This window comes from Eschrichtius robustus, chromosome 8, assembly GCF_028021215.1.
Source record: "Eschrichtius robustus isolate mEscRob2 chromosome 8, mEscRob2.pri, whole genome shotgun sequence".
NCBI classification, from domain to species: Eukaryota; Metazoa; Chordata; class Mammalia; order Artiodactyla; family Eschrichtiidae; genus Eschrichtius; species Eschrichtius robustus.
Window position 1 is genome coordinate 13277649 of NC_090831.1, and position 22231 is coordinate 13299879.

The 22231-nt window shown below is 37.9% G+C and overlaps 1 protein-coding gene across 2 annotated transcripts in view; it reads right to left on the reverse strand.

Moving 5' to 3' along the window:
- Nucleotides 1-22231, reverse strand: part of SUGCT (succinyl-CoA:glutarate-CoA transferase) — a 679336-nt gene that overhangs the window by 429145 nt on the left and 227960 nt on the right. For both annotated transcript variants that reach the window (XM_068550340.1, XM_068550339.1), the window contains exons 10-11: nucleotides 14830-14901; nucleotides 3203-3300 (exon numbers count right to left, since the gene is read on the reverse strand). In XM_068550340.1, coding sequence (XP_068406441.1) covers nucleotides 3203-3300; nucleotides 14830-14901 — 170 coding nt within the window. The remainder of the gene's footprint in view (nucleotides 1-3202; nucleotides 3301-14829; nucleotides 14902-22231) is intronic.

Below are 22231 nucleotides of genomic sequence, written 5' to 3' on the forward strand. Positions count from 1 at the left end.
ACTCTAATGAAAGTCCAGGCAGGCAGGGAGTTTCGTTTTGTTTTGTTTTTGAAGCCATCTTCCTAGTGCCCAAAACAGTCACTGGCACATAGTAGGTAGTCAATAAATACGTGTTAAATAGATGAGTAAGAAAAGGAACAAATGAGAAGCATGTTCCATTGAAACTCTTGAGTCCCTCAGGTCTCTTCAGGTGTGGAAGGAAGTTTTTGCTGGTTCTAAGTTGCTGGAAAACTTAGAACTCTACCAGGTAGAGTATTCCCTTCAAGACGTCTCTTCAGGGTGGGGGGAATGGGTGAAGGTGCTCAAAAGGTACAAACTTTCAGTTATAAGATAAATAGGTCCTGAGGATGTTATGTGCAGCATGGTGACTATAGTTAATACTACTGTATTGTATATTTGACAGTTGCTAAGAGAGTAGATCTGAAAAGTTCTCATCACAAGGGAAGAAAAAGATTTGTAACTGTGAGGTGACAGATGTTAACTTACTAGGGTAATCATTTCAGAATATATACATATATCACGTCATTATTTGTGTGCCTTAAACTAATGCAACATTATATGTCAATTATATCTCAATAAAACTGGAAGAAAAAAAAAAAGACCTATCATCAGGTTACACAGAAACAGAAGTTGTTGACAAGCTAACTCATTTTATGGCCAAAAAATTTCCTTTGTTTCACAAACTCCTTTATCATAAACTCTATTATAACTTTTACAGCATGATTTTCCTGCCATCTACCCCTAGTCTCTCCCTCTGGACCCACCTTCCTATATTATTCCTTTATATTGAGAAAAGGTGGAAAGGAAAGGTCATGTCAGATTGTGGAAGGCCATGATGTCAGAATAAAATGACCAGATTTAATCATGTAATTAATATAGAGCCATTAATATTTTGAATATTGGAAAAACAGAAAATCATATTATGAAAATGAGACATTTTACAACATTCACAGAGACTTCTGAAAGCCCAACACTTAACGGTACTAATGAATCCAGGGATATTTATTCAGAAAAACAAATGATAAGGTTATCGATGGGACTGAATCAATATCCTAATCTTCCCTGGTCGTCACTGTTTGATCCACCATGAAGGAGAAGGGACCTGAGCTGGAAGAGACTGTAGAACTGCATCCCACAAGACACCACCAAAACACGTCCACACGCCAGCCCAAGAGAGCAGGGACCCTGGCCTCTGGGCAACCAAGGGCCTCTCTGTGGTCTGTGTTTTAACAGCAGGATGATGATGATGGGAACTCCCTTATCAAGTTTCCTCTCTTAAGACTACCCTCTAGTCTCTTCTTTACAAGTTTGATTCCTTAAGTCTGAATAAAGACGTAAGAACCTATGGGTCCCAAAATGCTTAAACTCCCACTTCTGGGTATATAAGAAGAGAAAGAAGAAAGGTGTTAGGTTATTTAATTCACCCCAAAAAGAGAAATTTGAAATTAAACTGTTACAGATGCTGCTAGAAGTCTGTCCACAATAGAATTCTATAACAGAATTTAGCAAGGAATACAGGTTTTAGGACACAGGAAACCAATAACCTAACTCTGTGGTTCTTAAAGTTAGAAGAGTGCTGGCAACTCAATAACAAGATGACACTTGTATCTGCCTAGCTTTTGTACTTTTCTTGGGTCCACTCTTCTCACAGCATGGATATAATTTATTTAGACTCTCAAAGAGCTTTTGGTAAGGTTCTCACAAGTGCCTGTTATTGAAACTTGGTAACCGTGGTGTGAAAGGAAAAAGTCATATCAATGAATTAAACGAATCAAAAACTGCTTGAGAGGCAAAGAGGCAAAAAGCAGAGATAGAGGGCCAGTTCTCATGGGGTGAAATGTTAATGACTGAGGGCTCTCCGGCTTTGCAGTAGAATCTGAGTTTTATTTAACTAATGACCAAGAAAGGGGAGCCCAATTCTCATTCCCCTCTTCTCTGCATATCAGTCCCACACACAGAGGCCCCATTGACTGAAGGAGGAGATACAGGCAGCGTAGAGAAGAAGTGCTTAAAATCCAGGAAAAAGCAAATAGGTGATGAACGCAGACTCACGTAGAGATCCCCAAAGGAGAAGGGAAGAGGAATAAACATAACATTAGCAGAAGTTTTTTTCTAAGAACTTTTGTTTGTTAGTTTTTTAATACAATTTTTAAAGCTTACACTCCATTTCGTTATTACAAAATATTGGCCATATTCCCTGTGTTGTACACTACATCCTTGTAGCCTATCTTACACCCTATAGTTTGTACCTCCCACTCTCCTACCCCTATATTGTCCCTCCCCCACCTCCCCACTGGTACTCAGTTTGTTCTCGATATCTGTGAATCTAAAAACTTTGATGTATCTATGCTACATGGAAAAACAAGGGCAATTTCAAAAGACAAGATATGGTATTTGAACAAAAGTCCTTAATTTATTGGTTTGATGAAAGCAAATGTTCCATACTGAAGAACGGTTCACGTGGGCACTGAGATCCACAAAAACCACAATCTATTCCTATAGATTGAGAAGTTAGATGTAAACAAAAGTGAAACTGATAGGCAAGAGTAAGAATTATTAACTTCTTCTGAGGCAAACTTGAAAAACTGATACAGGTTTTAACAAAAGTATAACCCGACATGAATGGAATAATTTGAAAATCAAATACTCTAATTGGTCAGCATTAATCCTTTATGACTCAATCTGCCATTTTCAAAACATCATCATGACAAACTACACAGAGAGGCTCAGAAAAGCCAACAAACTCTTGACTGAACCTCCCTTATCTCAGTTTCCTCGTCTGTAAAATGGAAATAATAGAACTTCCCTCATGGGATGATTATAAGGGTTAAATGAGATCATGTATGTAGAGCGATTCATACAGTAAATGTAAAAAATGATGTTGAATTATTGCTGTTAGTATTTATGATAGACTAAACCCAAACACTTACATGCCACAGAGAAGCAACTAATGTAAGCTACTGTGACGTTCTTATTTGTATCATTGTTATGATGCAATACTTAGTAAGACATGTGAAATACCTTCAAATGCTTTCAAACAAAGAAAAACATAGCTTTAAAATATATTTCCACTAACCAATTTTGTAAAATGAAAGATAATTATAAGTTAATCTAAATAAGCCAAAAAGAGCACCACAAAATGCCAGATAAATGCTAATAACATACTAATTCTTAAAGGTACAAACAATAGAGCCAAGCTTACCGTGCCGATAGTATTTTAATAAGCTCTTTTCTATTCTGTACCCGAAGGTGGTTAGTTCTATACTTGGAATCATCAATCAGTTCAGGCAAATTCAAGATCTAAAAGGGAAAAAGAATTTTAAGTGTAATTCACAAAATTTTTGTGTACCTGCCCGTGGGTACTAGTGTTCAGGACCTACCACTCCATCCTCAAGACCATTCCTTGCTGGTCTTTATACTTCTTAACACAAGGATATATAGAGGGAAGGATCATGCAATTAGGATGGGTCATGCTGGTGACTGGTTTTCTCATTTATAAGAAGTTTTTACTATATTTAAGCATGTGCCTACATACAGGAAAACCGAAAAAGAGTTATCAGACCCCCCATAATATCTTGTACCCATTTATGAGAATATAGGAAAAGAGTTATCAGATTCCCACAGTAAGTCTTATCTAGAGGAAACAGAGATAGAGGTACAAACTGGGTAAAACTGACCTAATTCTAAGAACCAATATCATAAGTGCAAGTCTGCACTTACATCAAGCTCATAATCAACATATATCTTGTGGGTACATTCACTTATTTGTTCCACATGTAAATAAAATAATATTATCTGTCCCAGTAGTCCTTTCCAGGATGTTGTACAAGGTGCTAAAATAAAGGGGAAGCACACACACTTGCCCCAAATGCTCACCGTTAAAACAATGTCAAATTAAAAGATATTCCTCCTATAGAAGTGTCCCTATTTTTCTTTACTATGACTCCCTGAAGGAATAACAAATAGAAATGCTTTTGTATACTTCCTCTTTTGCTCCTCCTCAGTAAAGAGAAAATCTATCTTGGAAGTCCCAGTGGACATCTTGCAATTTTAACAATACCATAATGAAAGTACCAAGCGGATTTGGAATGGAAAAGAAGTTTTAAAAAGAATGTGTGGAGGCAGTGCTTGGCAGTTGTGTTGGAAAGTCAGAAGGAGCATTTATGGGCTAGGGGCAGGCCATGTGGCCTACAGAAAGCTTCACTACCTCTATTAATGTATTTGCCTTAAATATAAACACTTAATGGTTTCATTTGTTTCCCACAGTTTAAATAAAGTCAATCCATTAATCATCTTACAAAGGAGAGAGAAGTGAAGAAGATTCCCTGAAGTAAAGAGAGCATCTCAATGGTGTAATTTCTCTTTCACATGTTTCACTTATTCATTTCCTTTAGGAATAATAAAGACAGCATTACTCTCTCAGATTTTAAAAAGTGACACCACATACAGTGCCCTTTCTAGAAACCTCCCTGTCACCACACCTGATCCAAGAATTGGCCTCAAGGCTTATCCAGGAATCAAAACACACCCTCCCCCCCCCCAAGAGTGAATAAGTCATTTCAAGAAAAAACAAGTGCCTTCACTAGATCACATGTTACATTTATAAATGTGGCCTCACCCAGAATACACTGTAAGCTACATAAAAAACTACTCAGTGTTTGCACTCAATGGTAACTGGGGTTCACTCATGTCTCCTTCTCTGAATATGACTTATTGGACCTCTTTTCTCTTTGAAAGTTGGTGTTAAATAGTGGGTAAAGTAATTATCCTTCTGTCTTCAACTATGCCAGCATTCAAAATGTTTCTAGAGAGACTGCTTCAAGAGCTGTGGTCATAACCATGCTTTAGGTGCTTGAAAGAGAATGCTGCCTGGGACAAAATGAAACAATGTAAGTGAAAGTACTGACATATTAAGCATTAAATAAATGTGAAATATTCCAAGTAGGTACTGTTTCTCCCCAAAGAGATACTAAAGCATGTGTTTGTTCAAAAAAGAAGGATGGGAAAGAAGGGAGAATGTAGGGGAGATTATCTACTTAACTTTCATTTCTTAAGGATATTTCTATTGGATACAGAATTCTGCAGTTACGGTTCTTTCCTTTTGGCCCTTTAAACACGTTGTACCACTTCTCTCTGGGTTCTGTAGTTTCTGACAGGAAACCTGCAGTCAGTTGAGTCAGCGTTCCCCCAAATGTATCAATAACACGTCATTCTCTCTGGGTGCTTTCAAATGCTTTTTCTTGGTCTTTAGTTTTCAGCAGTAATATTTTGATGTGCTTGGGCATGGATTTATTTGGATTTATCTTATTTGGGGTTTGCTGAAATTATTAAATCTGTATGTTTTTAATCTTTCACCAAATTTGGGAAGTTTTCAGCCATCGTTTCTTCACTGGCTTCAATTTTTTTCAGTCTGTTTTCTTTCTTCTCTCCTTCTGGGACTACAGTGACACAAATATTAGATTTTTTTTGTTATTGTCCCACAGGTCCCTGAGTATCTGTTCTTTCTTTCATTTTTGGGAGGGGACTATCTTTTTTTCCTTTCTGATGTTCACACTGAATAATTTCTATTTATCCATCTTCAAGTTCCTTGACTGTTTCCTCTGTCGCCTCCATTGTGCTACCTACTCATTCAGTGAGGTGTTTGTTCCTGTATTTGGTTGTTGTATTTTTCAGTTCTAAAATGTCCATTTGGTTCTTCTTCAAATCTTCTATTTCTTTTCTGGACATTTCTACTTTTCTATTTATTTTAAGTGTCTGTGATGCTTGTTGGAGTATCTTTATAATGGTTGTTTTAAAGTTTTCATGAGTTAATTCCCACATCTGTATCATCTTGGCATTGGCATTTATTGATTTTCTTTTCTCATGCAGGTTCTGGTTCTTCATATGCTGAGTAATTTGGGATTGTATCCTGGACATCTTGAATATTCTGTTATGAGCCTCTGAGTCTTGTTTAAATCCTACAGAAAATTTCTGTTGTTATTGTTTTTAGCAAGCAGTTCACCTGGTTAAGTTCAGTCTGCAAGTCCTAACTCACCTTCTATGTGCTTTGGTTCTACTGTTAGTTCAGTTTTCAAAGCCTTTGCAATTGCTTTTTGAACCTGTGCCCTACTTAATGGTCATGCTGCAACCTGGGAAGTTGTCTATTTGTTAATAGTTCTCAACATCTTTGGTGTCCTGATTAGGACCAGATCAATGCATGTGCAGCTCAGGGGTGAGCGCAGGAGTTCACAAACAACTTCAAGGATCCCTTTCTGAAGCTTTTCCCTCTCTGCAACCACTTTCCAGTTCCCTAGAGCTCCCCTCTAGTTACCCTACTCCCCAGCATACTTCCAGGGCAGAGGCCAGTCAGTGGGAGGACAGAGGAAAAAGCATCAAGGGTTCACCCCTCTCTTTTGGGATCACAGCTTAGTGGTAAAAGAAAGGTCCCCTTGCTCAGAATTTTGGCTCCTGCACATCCGCTGCTGCCACTACAGGACTGCTTGGAGGCTGGGGTGTGAGAAAATGAGGAAGAGGACAAACACGGAGGATGTCCACACTCTCTCTGACATTAGACTTCACTTTTATGCTCCTCACACCAGGAATGAAGGGCATCTCCTGGAACTCAGCTCTGTTCCCTGGTGCCCACTTCCAGGTTTCAGGCTGTGTTTATGTAAAGGAATAATCAGAGGGAAACACCGGTAAACTTACTGCCAGTTTAGAGGTATTTCAAATTCTGGTATTCCTTCCCAATTTTCCTGCTACTGCTTACTTTTCACAGTCCTCATACAGATGTTCCATGCATTCTGTACAGGTTTTATCACTGTGTTCCGTGGGTGAGACGGGGAGAAATGTGCTTACTCCATTTTACCCAGAACCAGAATCTCCACACCTAACTGCTAGAAAGACCATTTATTAAGTTCATACTGTGAGCCAGGGACTGTACTAAGTGTTTTACTCATCTAATCTAACTTTTAAAAAAACCCCAAAAGTTATATATTAGTAAAGTTATGTATTATAACCTTCATTTTATCAGGACACTGATGCTTAGCAAAGATAAAGTACCTTGCCAGAGATCACCTGACTGGCTTCAAGACTCACAAAACGCCCTAGAATTAAAATGTCCTCAGACCACCTGCTCTAAAATCAACTATAGGGCTTGTTAAAATCGAAGTTTCCTGTGCCCCACTTCACATACTAAGTCAAAATCTTTGGGACAGGGGCTCAAGGAGATTTCCTATGCATGCTAAAGTTGAAAACCAATGTATATTGCCTCCAATAAAAGAAACTTTCAGTCTATATGACTTTTAAAAGGATGTCAGTGTATTTCAAATAGGAATACCCATTAGTGTTGGCATCAATCAGCTTAAAATAGCTTACATGTGCTCATGTTCCCTACCCTTCCGTATCATGTTAAGGGACATAAAATAGGGTTTGTTATAAGCCAAGGTTCACTTTATATGCAAGAAGATTTTCTGAAGCCCAAGCCTTGAACCCAAAGCTCTTACTGCCACTCTAATCCCTGACAATAAGAGTATTCTAATAGGGCCCCTCCCAACGAAGCTATTAGTCAACCAGTATATCGAACTCTCTTCTGGAAAGAGATTGGGCATAAGTCAATTCTACTCATTCGTCACAAACAGTACTGCCACATTTCTCCCCAGGAGGTAGAGCAGCCCTGTCTTTCATGATGGACTTTACATGGCAAAAGAACAATTTTGATAGGCTCATTGTCTAACTTGGGGTCCTCCACTTCCACAAGGCCAGACTGAACTATAATACCCTCCGTAATAGACAGAGCTGAATAAAAAATACTTAGAAAAAGCTCACTCACTATATATGGGAAGGGGGAGAACCTTGCATCAAATAAGGAAACAGATGATTTTTTTTCCTTAGGAGAAAAGGTTTTTAGGACAAGTTTACATGTAAGGGTATAATTATGAAGGTGAAAAACTCAATCAGATTGCAACGTTTGCTGAAGATGCCTAGTAAATGATGTAGATAACATTAAAACCCTGTACACATAAAACTTTTCTTCTGAGGATCTCAAAGAGTTTTATAGACATTGCCTTAATGGCTCATAACAGGGATTATCATTCCTAACTCACATATGGGAAAAACAAGGTCAAGTATGCCATTCTCCAAGGCCCTCTGCTAGTCTCCTTTTTAAAAAATGTGTCATAACACACCATAACAATAAGTCATATTTTAGTACTAAAACTGATGGCAAATATTCTGCTTTGAAATAAAAATCTTTTTCAAAAAAAGTTCTTATGGATATTTATGAGGAAGTTCAAAAGTTTTAAATTGATCAGCAGTAATGAATCAAAAATAAAAAGAATTCAGTGCAGCTATTTTCAACAGTGAAGAATATGTCAACCAGTAATTTCTACCCCCTCCCCACCCTGACTCTGGAGAGAGAAAACTCCAAAACATATGGCCCAGGAAGAAAATCTGTCCTTGTTTATAGCAATGAACTGGCTTTTACATCTCTGCAGCTAGAGTACGCAAATGACTTCACAGGCAACGGCTTCCGTATGTTTTATATTTTTAACATTGACCGTTCATAATAAAGGTTCTTTGATCCCAGATCAAATGTTTGAATCAATTTTCTCTACACTTACTCAGAGTCACCATTATAAAAGCTCCCCTCTTTCCCACCTCAGATGTTCCAGCCCTTCCTGCAATTGGAACTATCTCCATTTGTCACCTTCTCTGCGGTACTTCCCACCCCTTTGCTGTGGTTTTTAGCTGTGCTCGTTAACCTCTCATACAAAAGAGGCACAGCAATAAATAATTTTTGTACATAAGTTAACTGCAGTAAATAAGGTTCCTCTAAGGAATTCACAGGCATCTTTATTAAAACTGAAAGCTCATGGTACAAGGGAAAAAAAAAACCTTTCCCAACCAGTAAAAAATCCTCAACAGGTAAGGCCTTTCCATACATGTAAGAAAAATAAACTTACATATATATATACATTTAAACTAGATTATTTGCCTGGGATTAGAACTCTAAAAAGTGAACTAAAAACTAAAGCCTTAAATAAAAACAAAAGACCAGAGTCTGGATAAATAATAAAAACATCAAATTAAAAAAAAAATGTCCAAGCAATGCTAAAACTTGAGAATATCTTCAACATAAAATAACTTTAAATAATTCCAAGGCCTTTATTTAAGGCCTTGTTAGGAACAACATTTTTTTTTTTTTTTTTTTTGACTGTGTTGGGTCTTCATTGCTGCATGCAGGCTTTCTCTCGTTGCAGCGAGTGGGTGCTACTCTTCGTTGCGGTGCACGGGCTTCTCATTGCGGTGGCTTCTCTTGTTGCGGAGTATGGGCTCTAGGTGCGCGGGCTTCAGTAGTTGTGGCACGTGGGCTCAGTAGTTGTGGCTCGCGGGCTCTAGAGTGCAGGCTCAGTAGTTGTGGCGCACGGGCTTAGTTGCTCCGCAGCATGTGGGATCTTCCCGGACCAGGGATCCAACCCGTTGTCTCCTGCATTAGCAGGTGGATTCTTAACCACTGCACCAGGGAAGTCCCCAGGAACAACATTTTTAACATGACAATTGCTAAAAACTTAAAACATGAATTTTGCAGAAAGGTACTCATTAAACAAAGACTAATTTGAAGAAAAAAATTAATTTTCTAGTGGTAAGTAAATAAATTTGGTAGTAGAATGACCACATTTGGGCCTAATTAGATCTTGTGGGGTTTGAAAAAGAAGAAGAAAAAGAAAGAAGAGAAAAAAATCTCTTTTTCCTTCCGTATCTTGGCTATTATACGTAATGCTGCAGTGAGCATAGGAGTGCATATATCTTTTCAAGTTAAGTGTTTTCATTTTCTTCAGATATATACCTTTAAGTGGAATTGCTGAATCGTATGGTAGTTCTATTTTTAACTTTTTGAGGAATCTATATATTGTCTTCCATAGGGGCTACACCAATTTACAATCCCACCCACAGTGCACAAGGGTGCCCTTTTCTCCACATCCTCACCAACATTTGTTGTTTCTTGTCTTTTTCATAATAGCCATTCTGGACAGGTGTGAGGTGAGATCTCACTGTGGTTTTTATTTGCATTTCCCTGATGATTTGAGATGTTGAGCACCTTTTTTTTTTTTTTTTTTTTTAACTTACTACTATTGGTTTATTACAAAGGATACAACTCAGGAATAGCCAAATGGAAGAGATGCACAGGGCAAGGTATGAGGTGGGAGGGTGCAGAGCTTCCATGCTCCACTACCCTCCCATCACCTTGCTGTCTTCACCAGAAGCTCTCTGAATCTTATAGTTCAAAGGTTTTCATAGAGCTCAATCTCCAGTCCCCTCTCCCCTTACTGGAGGTTGGTAGGTGGGGCTAAAATTTCCAACCCTCTAATCACTTGGTCCTCCTGGTGACCAACCCATCCTGGGGCTATCTAGAGGCCCCACCCTAAGTCACCTCAGTAGCATAAACTCGGGTGTGATTGAAAGGAGCTTGTTGTGAATAACAAACAACACTTCCATCACTCAGGAAATTTCAAGGGTTTTAGGAACTCTGTGTAAGAAACTGGGGACAAAGCCTAAATATATTTTTGTATTTTACCACTTCATAGAAGTAGAAAGAAAAAAGAAAAACCCACTTCTATCCTACCACCCAAATATGGTCTGTATTAGCATTATGGAATACTTCCAGGCTTTTTTGTGAATTTTGAGTACTATATTTATATTAGCATGGCAAACATCTTATGCTAATATTTATATTGAAAAATCTTATCGCTATTGCTTTATGAATGTCACTCAGATCTCATCTTAACGTTATTTCTTCAGAGAGACTTTCCCCTGACAACCCAGCCACTATTTTAACACAGTAGCCTATTTTAATTCTCTGCATGGCACTTACCATGGATCATTTTGGAGTTTTGTTTATTTATTTATTGTCACTCTCCCACTGAGCATCTTTTTTAATGTACCTGTTAGCCATCTATATGTCTTCTTTGGAAAACTGTCTATTCAGAACTTCTGCCCATTTTTTAATTGGACTGTGTGGGTTTTTGTTATTGAGTTGTATGAATTCTTTACCTATTTTGGGTATTAACCTATAATCAGATATATGACTTACAAATATTTTCTGCCATTCAGTAGGTTGCCTTTTCATTTTGTCAATGATTTCCTTTGCTGTGCAGAACCTTTTTACTTTGATGTAGTCCCACTTGTTTATTTTTGCTTTTGTTGCCTTTGCTTTTGCCAATAAATATTCACCAAGACTGATGTCAAGAAGCTTACCACCTATGTTTTCATCTAAGGGTTTTATGGTTTCAGGTCTTATATTGAAGCCTTTATTTTATTTTGAGTTAATTTTTGTATATGATGTAAGATAGTGGTCCAGTTTAACTCATTTGCGTATGACTGTCCATTTCCCACCACTATTTATGGAAGAGATTGCCCTTTCCCCATTGTACATTCTTGGCTCCTTTGTCATAAATTAACTGAGCACATATGAGTGGATTTAGTTTCGGCTGTCTATTCTGTCCCATTGATCTGTGTGTCCGTTTTTATGCTAATGCCATACTATTTTGATTACTATAGCTTTGTAATATAGTTTGAAATCCAGGAGCATGAGGCCTTCTCCCTGTTCTTCCTTGTTCTTCTTTCTCAAGATTATTTTGGCTATTTAGGGTCTTTTGTGGTTGCATACTAATTTTATAATTTTTCTATTTCTGTAAAAAATGCCACTGGAATTTTGATAGGGATTGCATGGAATCTATAGATGGCTTTTGATAGTACTGACATTTTAACAGTATTAATTCTTCCAATCCATGAGGACAGAATATCTTTTCATAATATCTTTTCATTTACTTGTGTCTTCTTTAATTTCTTTCATCAATGTCTTACAATTTTCAGTGTATGGGTCTCTCACTTCCATGGCTAAATTTATCCCTAGGTATTTTATTCTTTTTGGTGCAATTGTAAGTGAGGCTGTTTCCTTAATTTCTATTTCTGATAGTTTGTTATTAGTGTACAGAAATACAATAGATTTTTGTATATTGATTTTTATATCATGCAACTTTACTGAATTCATTTACTGTTCCAATAGATTTTTGGTGGAATCTTTAGGATTTTTCTAACTATAAAATCATGTAATCTGCAAGTAGAAGCAATTTGACTTCTTCCTTCCCAATTCTGATAACTTTTCTTTCTTCTCCTTGCCTGCTTGCTCTAGCTAGGACTTCCAATTCTATGTTGAATAACTTTGGTGAGAGTGGGCATCCTTGTCTTGTTCCTGATCTTAGAGGAAAAGCTTTCAACCTTTCACCACGGAACATGATGTTAGCTGTAGGCCTGTCATATATGGCCTTTATTATGTTGAAATATGTTCCTTCTATACCTAATCTAAGAGTTTTTTATTATGACTGTTGAATTTTGTCAAATACTTTTTCTATGCCTATTGAGATGATCATGATTCTTTTCTTTCATTCTAATAATATGATATATCACATTGATTGATTTGTGTGTGTTGAAACATCCTTGCCTCCCAGAAATAAACCCCACTTGATGATGGTGTATGATCCTTTTAATGTATTGTTGAATTAAGTTTGCTAATATTTTGTTGAGAATTTTTACCTCTGTGTTCATTAGGGACATTGGCCTGTAGTTTTCTTTTCTTGTGGTGTCCTTGCTGCATTTGGTATCACAGTAATGCTGACCTTGTAAAATGAATCTGGAAGTGTTCCCTCCTCTTCTATTTTTGGAAGAGTTTGAGAACGACTGGCACTAATTCTTCTTTGAATGTTTGGCAGAATTTACCAATCTGGTCCTATACTTTTGTTTGTTGGGAGGTTTCTGATTACTAATTCAATCTCCTTACTAGTAATCAGTCTTTTCAGATTTTCTATTTCTTCATAATTCAGTCTTGGAAGGTTGTACATTTCTAGGAATTTATTCATTTCTTCTAGGTTGTCCAATTTGTTGGCATATAATTGTCCATAATAGTCCCTTGCAATCCTTTGTATTTCTGTGGTATCAATTATGACACCTCCTCTTTCATTTCTGACTTTTTTTTTGAACCTAGCTTAAGGTTTGTCAATTTTGTTTACCTTTCAAAGAACAAGCTCTCAGTTTCACTGATCTTTTCTATTGTCTTCTTAGTCTCTATTTCATTTATTTACACTCTGATCTTTGTTATTTCCTTCCTTCTACTAACTTTGGGCTTTGTTTGTTCTTCTTTCCCTAGTTCCTTGAGGTGTAAATATAGGTTGTTTATTTGAGATTTTTCTTGTTTCCTGAGGTAGCCATCTATCGCTATGAACTTCCCTCTTACAACTGCTTTTACTGCAACCCATAAGTTTTGATATGTTGTATTCCCATTTTCATTTGTCTCAAAGTTTTTTTTTAAATTCTTTTAATTTCTGCATTGAGCCAATCATTTTTATAGCAGCATGTTGTTTAATCTCCACACATTTGTGATTTTCCAGTTTTTTTCTTGTAATTGGTTTCTAGTTTCATACCATTGTGGTCAGAAAAGATGCCTGATATGATTTCAATATTCTTAAATTTATTAAGACTTGTTTTGTGGCCTGACATATGATTTATCCTGGAGTATGCTCCATGGGCACTTGAGAAAGAATGTGTATTCTGTTGCTTTTGGATGGACTGTTTTTTATATACCTGTTTAGTCCATCTGGTCTAACTTAAGACCAATGTTTCCTTATTAATTACCTGTCTGGATGATCTATCCATTCATGTAAGTGGGGTAGTGAAGTCCCATACTATTATTGTATTGATGTCTAGTTCTTCCTTTAGCTCTGTTAATATTTGCTTTCTATATTTATGTGTTCCTATGCTGGGTGCGTAAATATTTACAAATGTTATATACTCTTGTTGGACTGACCCCTTTATCAGTATGCAATGCCCTTCTTTGTCTCTTATCACAAAAGTCTATTTTGTTGGATATAAGTATTGCTACCAGAGCTTTGTTTTGGTTTCCATTCGCATGAAATAATTTTTACATCCCTTCAGTTTCAGTCTGTGTGTGTCCTTACATCTGAAGTGAGTCTCCTGTAGGCAGCATACATATGGGTCTTGTGTTTTTATCTATTCATCTACTCCATGTCTTTTGAATGGTGAATTTAGTCCATTTCTATTTAAAGTAATTATTGATAGGTATGTACTTAGTGCCATTTTGTTAACTGTATTCTGGTTGTTTTCTAGTTCCTCTATTCCTTTCTTTTTCTCAGAAAAAAAATCCTGGCATTAAAAATCCCTTTAGGGGCTTCCCTGGTGGCGCAGTGGTTGAGAATCTGCCTGCCAATGCAGGGGACACGGGTTCGAGCCCTGGTCTGGGAAGATCCCACATGCCGCGGAGCAACTGGGCCCGTGAGCCACAACTACTGAGCCTGCGTGTCTGGAGCCTGTGCTCCGCAACAAGAGAGGCCGCGATAGTGAGAGGCCCGCGCACCGCGATGAAGAGTGGCCCCCGCTTGCCGCAACTAGAGAAAGCCCTTGCACAGAAACGAAGACCCAACACAGCCAAAAATAAATAAATTAATTAATTAATTTTTTTAAAAATCCCTTTAAAATGACATATTTTCCCTTTTTGTTTGGACTAGTAGACAGGTCAATTTTTAGCATAATTTAAGCTACTATGATTCTTCATTTAAAAATACAGCCAGATACATCAATTTTACAAAACCAGAGTGCTAATTTAGACCCTGTCCTTAGCATTTGTAAGCATAGAAAAAGCAAACTTTTAGGTGCTAACACAGGAAGTCTTGAGTATAGACTTAGCAACACTGCTCTAGGTAAAACTGAATTTTCCTGGCTTTGTGCAAAATGAGTTGTTGCATATATTATCCACCCATCCCAAATATTATAGATTACCTTGCACACAGTAGCAAACTGTTGGTTATTTCCTGCTCCGACTACGAGATATCCATCCTTGGTTTTAAAAGCCTAAAATAAATACATACATACATAAATATATAATTTTACATATTGAGAATACCACAAAAATTGGCTTTAACTTTTCAAACTTTTATATAGAATCCTTGTTCTAACGTAATGTTATTAGTTAAATCAATATCAACTAATTAGTATACTTTTCTCTTATATTTGCATAGTTGTCATTTGAGGTTTTCAAAGCACTTTCTATCTCTTCCAATAACTGTTATATCATTGGAAGCAGGGGGGAAAATGTGTGACTTAGAAAAATAAAGAAAATACTGGATTTTTATTATAATTCATAACATCAAATTCTATATTCATTATAGTATGGATTAACGTTGGATTTTCCCCAAACTTTGTGTTTTGTTTGTTTCCCGTTTTTCTCATAGGGCAAAAAGAATGATGGTACATTGTTTTCTACTAAGCATACAAAGAATACATGGGAAAAAGCAAGGAAATAAGGGAGGGAGGAGAGAAGGAGGAAAGAAAGGAGAGTGGGGTGCAAGGAAGATGAGTAATGGAGCTATATTTTTGTCTTTGAAAATCTTAGATATAAACTTCTGGCTAATTTTCACTTTCTAGTAAGTGAAAAATGACACACCTAGACCTCGTGTGGCTTTATGTACCTGAGAATGCCTGTTCCTTTTAGGAGACATGTTCATTTGGTAAAAGCCAGAGACATATAAGTAACTGATGCCTCCACCTCCCACAGCCTTAGCCCCATGGAGTACTTTGCAGCCCTCTCTGATCCACATTTGATCACAGTGATGGTCGGAGGAACCACATTTTACCCTCAGAAGGCCTCATTCCTGCTTTCTTGAAGTAAATGAGTTGCTTTAGTTTCCTCTCTATGTAAAACTTGCTCTGAATCTTCACCTACTTTTTCTTCACTTACTCCTGCCTCTGAGAAAGATAACTTCTATCTTCCTTGGCACATCTTACTCCTAGGCTAATGACCTTAGTTTTACCTTCACTCATATCCTTCAGAACCCTGCTCAGTTAACTTTTATGTCTTCATTTCCACTGGATCCTTTTCTTCTGCCTACATATAAGCTCGTGCTTACACTAAAAATATTAGAAGTAAAATAAAATTTGGGGCTTCCCTGGCGGCGCAGTGGTTAAGAATCCTCCTGCCAATGCAGGGGACACGGGTTCGAGCCCTGGTCTGGGAAGATCTCACATGCCGCAGAGCAACCAAGCCCGTGAGCCACAACTACTGAGCCTGCGCTCTAGAGCCTGCAAGCCACAACTACTGAGCCCGCGAGCCTAGAGCCCGTGCTATGCAACAAGAGAAGCCACCGCAATGAGAAGCCCATGCACCGCAACGAAGAGTAGCCCCCACTCACCGCAACTAGAGAAAGCCTGCACGTAGCAACAAAGACCCAACTCAGCCAAAAATAAATAAATAAATAAATAAACTTTTTAAATAAATAAATAAAATAAAATAAAGTTTGCATCAATCCTGACACCCCTCTCAAGCTATCTTGAAATTTTCTCCCTTCCCTCTATCTCTAAATAATATTAAAGTGCCAGTTCTTCACCAATCACCACATTCCAATGCCCTTTGTCATCAGGATTCTTATCCTAACACTACACTGAAATAATTCTTTCTTGACCTCTCTGTATTATTTGGTACTGTTAACCATACCCTCCTTCAGGAAACTGTCTTGTCTCTAGGCTTTGTCTGGGTTCATCTCCAATCTCTCTGACATGTTTTCCACATGCCCCTTTTACAGGATTATCTTCTCCTAACCTTCAGCATTACTTAAGCGTCTGTATTTGGTCTTTTACTTCACTTGCTTCTTATGGTAGCCACTAGCCACATGTCAGTATTAAATTTAAATAAACTAAAATTAAATCAGCCAGTCACAAAAGACTACAAATTGTGATTCCATTTATATGAAATGTCCAAAATCGGCAAATCCATGGAGACAGAAAGATTAGTGCCTGCCTAGGGCTGAGGAAATTGGGGAAATTTGGAAAGTGACTGCACTAGTACCGGCTTTCTTACTGAGGCAATGAAAATGTTCTAAAATTCACTGTGGTAATGGCTGAACAACTCTGTGAATGCACTAAAAACCATTGAATTGTACAGCTTCAATGGATGAACTGTATGGGATGTGAATTATATCTCAATAAAGCTGTTATTAAGAAAAATTAAGTTAACAGTTCAGTTACACTGACATACTAGCTACATGTCAACCATTCAACAGCTATATGTGGCTAGTGGCTGCCATGTGAGATAGTCCAGATAGAGAACATCACAGAAAGTTCTGTAGTACAGTGCAGGTAGACTCGGTTGGTTGACTGTATTTTTTTTTCTTTTATTCTTCCTATATACTATGTGGTATCCGAAGAATGTGAGGCAATTAATAAATGGTTATAAAATGTTAATCACTCAAATGATTGCTTCCGTATAATAGAGTTGTGGCTAAAATGGATCTCAAGCAAAACACTATAATCGGGTTTTATTCTATTTACATTTTTGCTTGATTTGGAAATTAATGCTACTGAGATATTACATGAACTATTTTAAATGTTTATATTCCCTTATCCACCAGGCAAGGGAATATAAAAGCAAAATCAGCGTTATACCTAATGCATTAGTGTTTCTTAAACGGCAGAAAGGAGGTCTACAACAGAGCTATGAGTGAGGACAAGGATTTTGAGCAGAGATGTCTCAACAAACCATTGATAATTACGAAGTTACACGGGTTGTTTGTTGGCTTTCTTTTTTATGGGGGAAGGGTGAGTTGGGGAGTGGATAAGTAATGTGAAGTAACAATGTGTGTTGCCAAGTATAACATGAAGAAAGGTTTTCAAAATTTTGGATCAGTGACATGTTCAATGAGTTTACATTTTGGGGGGGGTGTTCATTTCCTTTTAATTAATAAAGAAGTGCCTGTTTCTTCCTCAAGCCTGAACCATAACATGAAACATATTTTTACCAATATAATTATTTTTTTTTAATTTTAAGCAGAGGTAATTAGTTAATGACCATTGGAAAGTAAATACTGAATAGCAGCTCAGCCACCAGGATATAATTAGACTAAGGCTCCCCAAGTAGATTTGTTAGGATGAAGGTAAGATTGTGAGTTCTTTACACGATTATTTGTTCCCTGTTATTATTGCTACAGTGTTTATTTAATAAATATATTTTAAATAAGAATTTTAAAGTACTATATTTTGCTATATACTGAATGTTTATATCCTCCTCAAATTCATATGTTGAAATCCTAACCCTCCAGTGTGGTGGTATTAGGAGCAAGAACACAGCCATCTCTGAACCAGGGAGTAGGCCCTCACAAGACATCAAATCTGCCAGCACCTTGATCTGGGACCTCCTAGCCTTGAGAACTGTAAGAAATAAATGTCTGCTGTTTTAGCCACCCAGTCTATGGCATTCTGTTATACCAGCCCAAATGGACTAAGAAATTGGTACTGAGAAATGGAGTGCTGTAACAAATACCTAAAAATGGGGAAGCAGCTTTAGAACTGGGTAATGGGCAGAAGCTGGAAGTTTTGAGGTGCGTGCTAGAAAAAAGTCTGCATTGCCGTGACTGGACTCTTAGAGGCAATTCTGTTGAAAGCTCAGAAATAAAAGAGAGTTGTAGAGAAAGCCTCAGTCTTCTCAGAGAATACCTAGGTAACCCTGAACAGAATGTTGGTAGAATGCTGTGCATTAAACTCATATTGATGAGGTCACAGATAGAAATGAAGAACATGATATTGGAAACTGGAGGAAAGGCGATCTTTGTTATAAAGTGGCAAAGAACTTAGCTGAATTGTGTTCATGTTCTAGCGTTTTGCAGAAGGTAGAAACTTCTGCAAGTGATGAAACTGGATATTTAACTTGAGCTATTTCTAAGCAAAATATTGAAGGTGCGACTTGGCTCCTCCTGACTGTACAATATAAATAAATATAAATATAGTGCAAGTTAAAGACAAGCAAAGAGGAAGCAGAAATTAAAGATTTGGAAAATTCTCAGCCCATCAATACTGTAAAAAATGAGAAAGTATGGTCAGAAGGAAACACTAAGGGGATGGCCAAGTGACTGTTTAAGGAGATGTCCTTCAGTAGGTGAATGGGTAATGCACTGTTATACGTCCAGAAAACGGAATATTTTTCAGCACTAAAAGGAAATGAGCTATCAAGCCATGAGAAGACACAGAGGAACTTTGTATGAATATTACTAGGAAGCTAATGCGAAAAGGCTACATACTGTATGATTCTCAACTATATGACAATCTGGAAAAGGCAAAACTATGGACACAGCAAAAAGATATCAGTAGTTGTCAGAGACTGTGGGGAGGTAAAGATGAATACGCAGAGCATAGAAAATTTACAGGGCAGTGAAAATACTCTGTATGATACTATAATGGTGGATAAATGTCATTTGTCTAAATCCATAGAATGGACAACACCAAGTGTGAACCCTAATGTAAACTATGAATTTTGGATGATTATAATATGTCAATGCAGTTATACCAATTTTACATGTGGAGGCTGTGTGTGTGTAGGGGGAGGAGATATATGGGAAAATTTCTATACTTTCTGTTCAATCTGGAACCTAAAACTGCTCTAAAAAATTAATTTAAAAAAAAGAAAAGCAAGAAGCATCCTCGTGGTGATGATAACATTCTGTATCTCAATGTCAATATCCTGGTTGTGATACTGCACTAGAGTTTTGCAAGATGTTACCAATGGGATAAACTGGGTAAAGGGTACACAGGCTCTATCTCTACTATTTCTTAAAATACATGTGAATCTACGATTATTTCAAAAGTTTTTCTTAATTAATTTTTTTAAAAGATGATGGCGTATTAGGTTAGGGCCCTGACAACAGAGGAGGAAGAAAATGGGTTCAAGAAATATTTAGGTGGTAAAATCTACTCATTTGGTAATCTACTAGTTGGTAATGACTTGAATATGATGGTTAAGAGTTGAAGGCTGAGGAAGAAGAAGGTGTCATGGGTAACATGTAGGATTCTGAGGAACTTTTGAGATACTCCAGTGGAAATTTCAAGTGAGCAGGACTTGGGGACCAGATGAAAGGCTGAGCTGTAGATAAAACTTGGGAGTCACTGGCTTATAATCTATAAGTGAAGCTATCACATAGATGAAGTCACTTAGGAAGAGAGTTCAGGCTGTAGAGCGGGAAAAAAAGGGAGCCAAGGGATAATCTGAAGGCCACCCCCATTTGAAGCCCAGGCAGAAGAGGAGTTAGCCAGGGAATAAGATGAGGACTGAAGAATGCCCACAAGGTGGTCTTTCATCAACTCAGCAAGTGCTGTGCTGGTGTCACAAAGTGGACAGAATGCAGTTTGAAATGGATCAAGGATTAAGGAACAGTTATGGAGATGGAGAGAGAACATGTGAACATCTGTTTGAGAAGTCTGGCTGTGAGGGGGGAGAATAAGCAAAAGACTGAGAACACAGGATGGGCACGGGTGCAGATACAGGTCCGCATGATGGTTTGGTGATGGGAGGTTGAGGAAGTTCCTGGTGGATGCTTCTATTTGCTTGTGAACTAAGGGGTGAAGTCATCAGCTGAGAGCAGCGTTGGGATAAATGAGACTGGAAGACCGAAAAGAGTGGAGATGTTCTGATGTATCATTGAAGAGAAAGGGACAGAAAAGTGGCCAGATAAGCATAACTGGAATGCTGAAGTGCTGAGAGCCCAAATGAGTGATTTTCTCCATCGTCTCTCAGTTTCAGACATAGAATAAATGGATATTTGCATTCTCCAGCACTTTGTCAGATGGATATGACAAAAGATACAGGTGTAGGAAAATTAGAAAACTAGCCAGAAGGTTATTGAACCATGAGCTATGGACTATCTAGATATGGAGGAAGGTAATAGAGACAGTAGGAGGTTATGGATAGGGGAAAGGGAGAGGTGTTGTCAGTGGATAAGAAATCCTGATGAAGTCAGAGACCAACCACAGTGGGAGCAGTTGAACATGCATGGTGGAAGACAGGAGACTATGGATGGTCAAGATGTAAAATGCTTCATTTAGTGTTTACTGAAGCGAAGCAGTTTCAATGTGAAGTGAGAGCTACAGTATGAGGTGAACAGAATAGTTGCTGGTAAAAGGTAAGGACTCAATAAATATCATTATTATTAAATAGTTACTAATATGCTGGTTCCTACATAAAAGGAACTCCCTAGTGCATTCTAAGCCTTTGGATCTTGATTCCTGGGCCCTTAGCCACTCTGCAAACTCTCTTACCCCATTGCCTTGGTCACCTCACTCCCCATACCAGGCAAGATTAGTGACCACATGCTATGCACACACACACCTCTAGCAGGTTCTCCATCACAGGAAGAACTAAAATCAAAAGCATCAGACTGGCCCACAAACACTCAGGGCTGGGATGTTTCTCTGGTAAAGAATTTAAGCCTCAAGAGGAAAGAAACAATTGCTTCTGCATGAAATGATGAGGGAAAGGGCAGCAAGTGTCTGTAGTTTTGAAAGGACAGGCCAACACCAAGCCTTTCCTCATAGGAGACCAGATTTCATTATTCATTATTCATTATTCCACACCTCTCATTGTGAGCTGTGCTTATTCAAGGGTGACAAGTTGCACTGGTAGGGAGACCACACAAATTGCACGGTTTTCTTCACATTCTAGTCATAATCAACCCCTTCTCCTTGGGAGAAAGGTGATTTTCAGGCTGAGAAAATACTGATGGATCAAGGGATTAGATATTCCAAGGAAACTGCACAACTTATGAGCACATTGGGAGACATGTAAAGAGGACACAGGGGTTCAAAGTTTAGTTCCTGTAGTTAGAGCAGTTTCAGATGTAAAATGTGACCACACCTGAGAAACTGAAGGGGAGAGATGTAACATACAGGGGTAGAGAATATTGAGCAGACATGAAAGCAGAGAAGTAAGAGGGTCAGTCAGGAATTCCCATTGCCCTTGAAGTTGCTATTGATCTCCAGATACTGTGCTTTCTGAGCTTCCAGCCATGCTAACCTGCTCTGACGATGTCTTCATTATTGAGCTGACTAAAGACAGAACTACAGAAGGACTTCTAGAAGTTCTGCATCAACTCAATGTATTATCAGACGATCAAATGGGAAAAGGAAAACAGGAACTTCCTCCGTCACCCTCTCAAACTACCGTATCGGTGCATCAGTATTTTCTCTGATCTAAAAAAGGTACATACAGTTGGTAGTATGTCTACTTCAAAAAACAAGAGCACAAACTTCAAACCCTCCTGGAGCTACTTAATTTTTAACAAGATTTTCTTCCACAAAAGGTAACCATTGCTAAATGACTTCATCATCCACTGGAAAGAGACATTCCATGAAGTTTAACTCATGG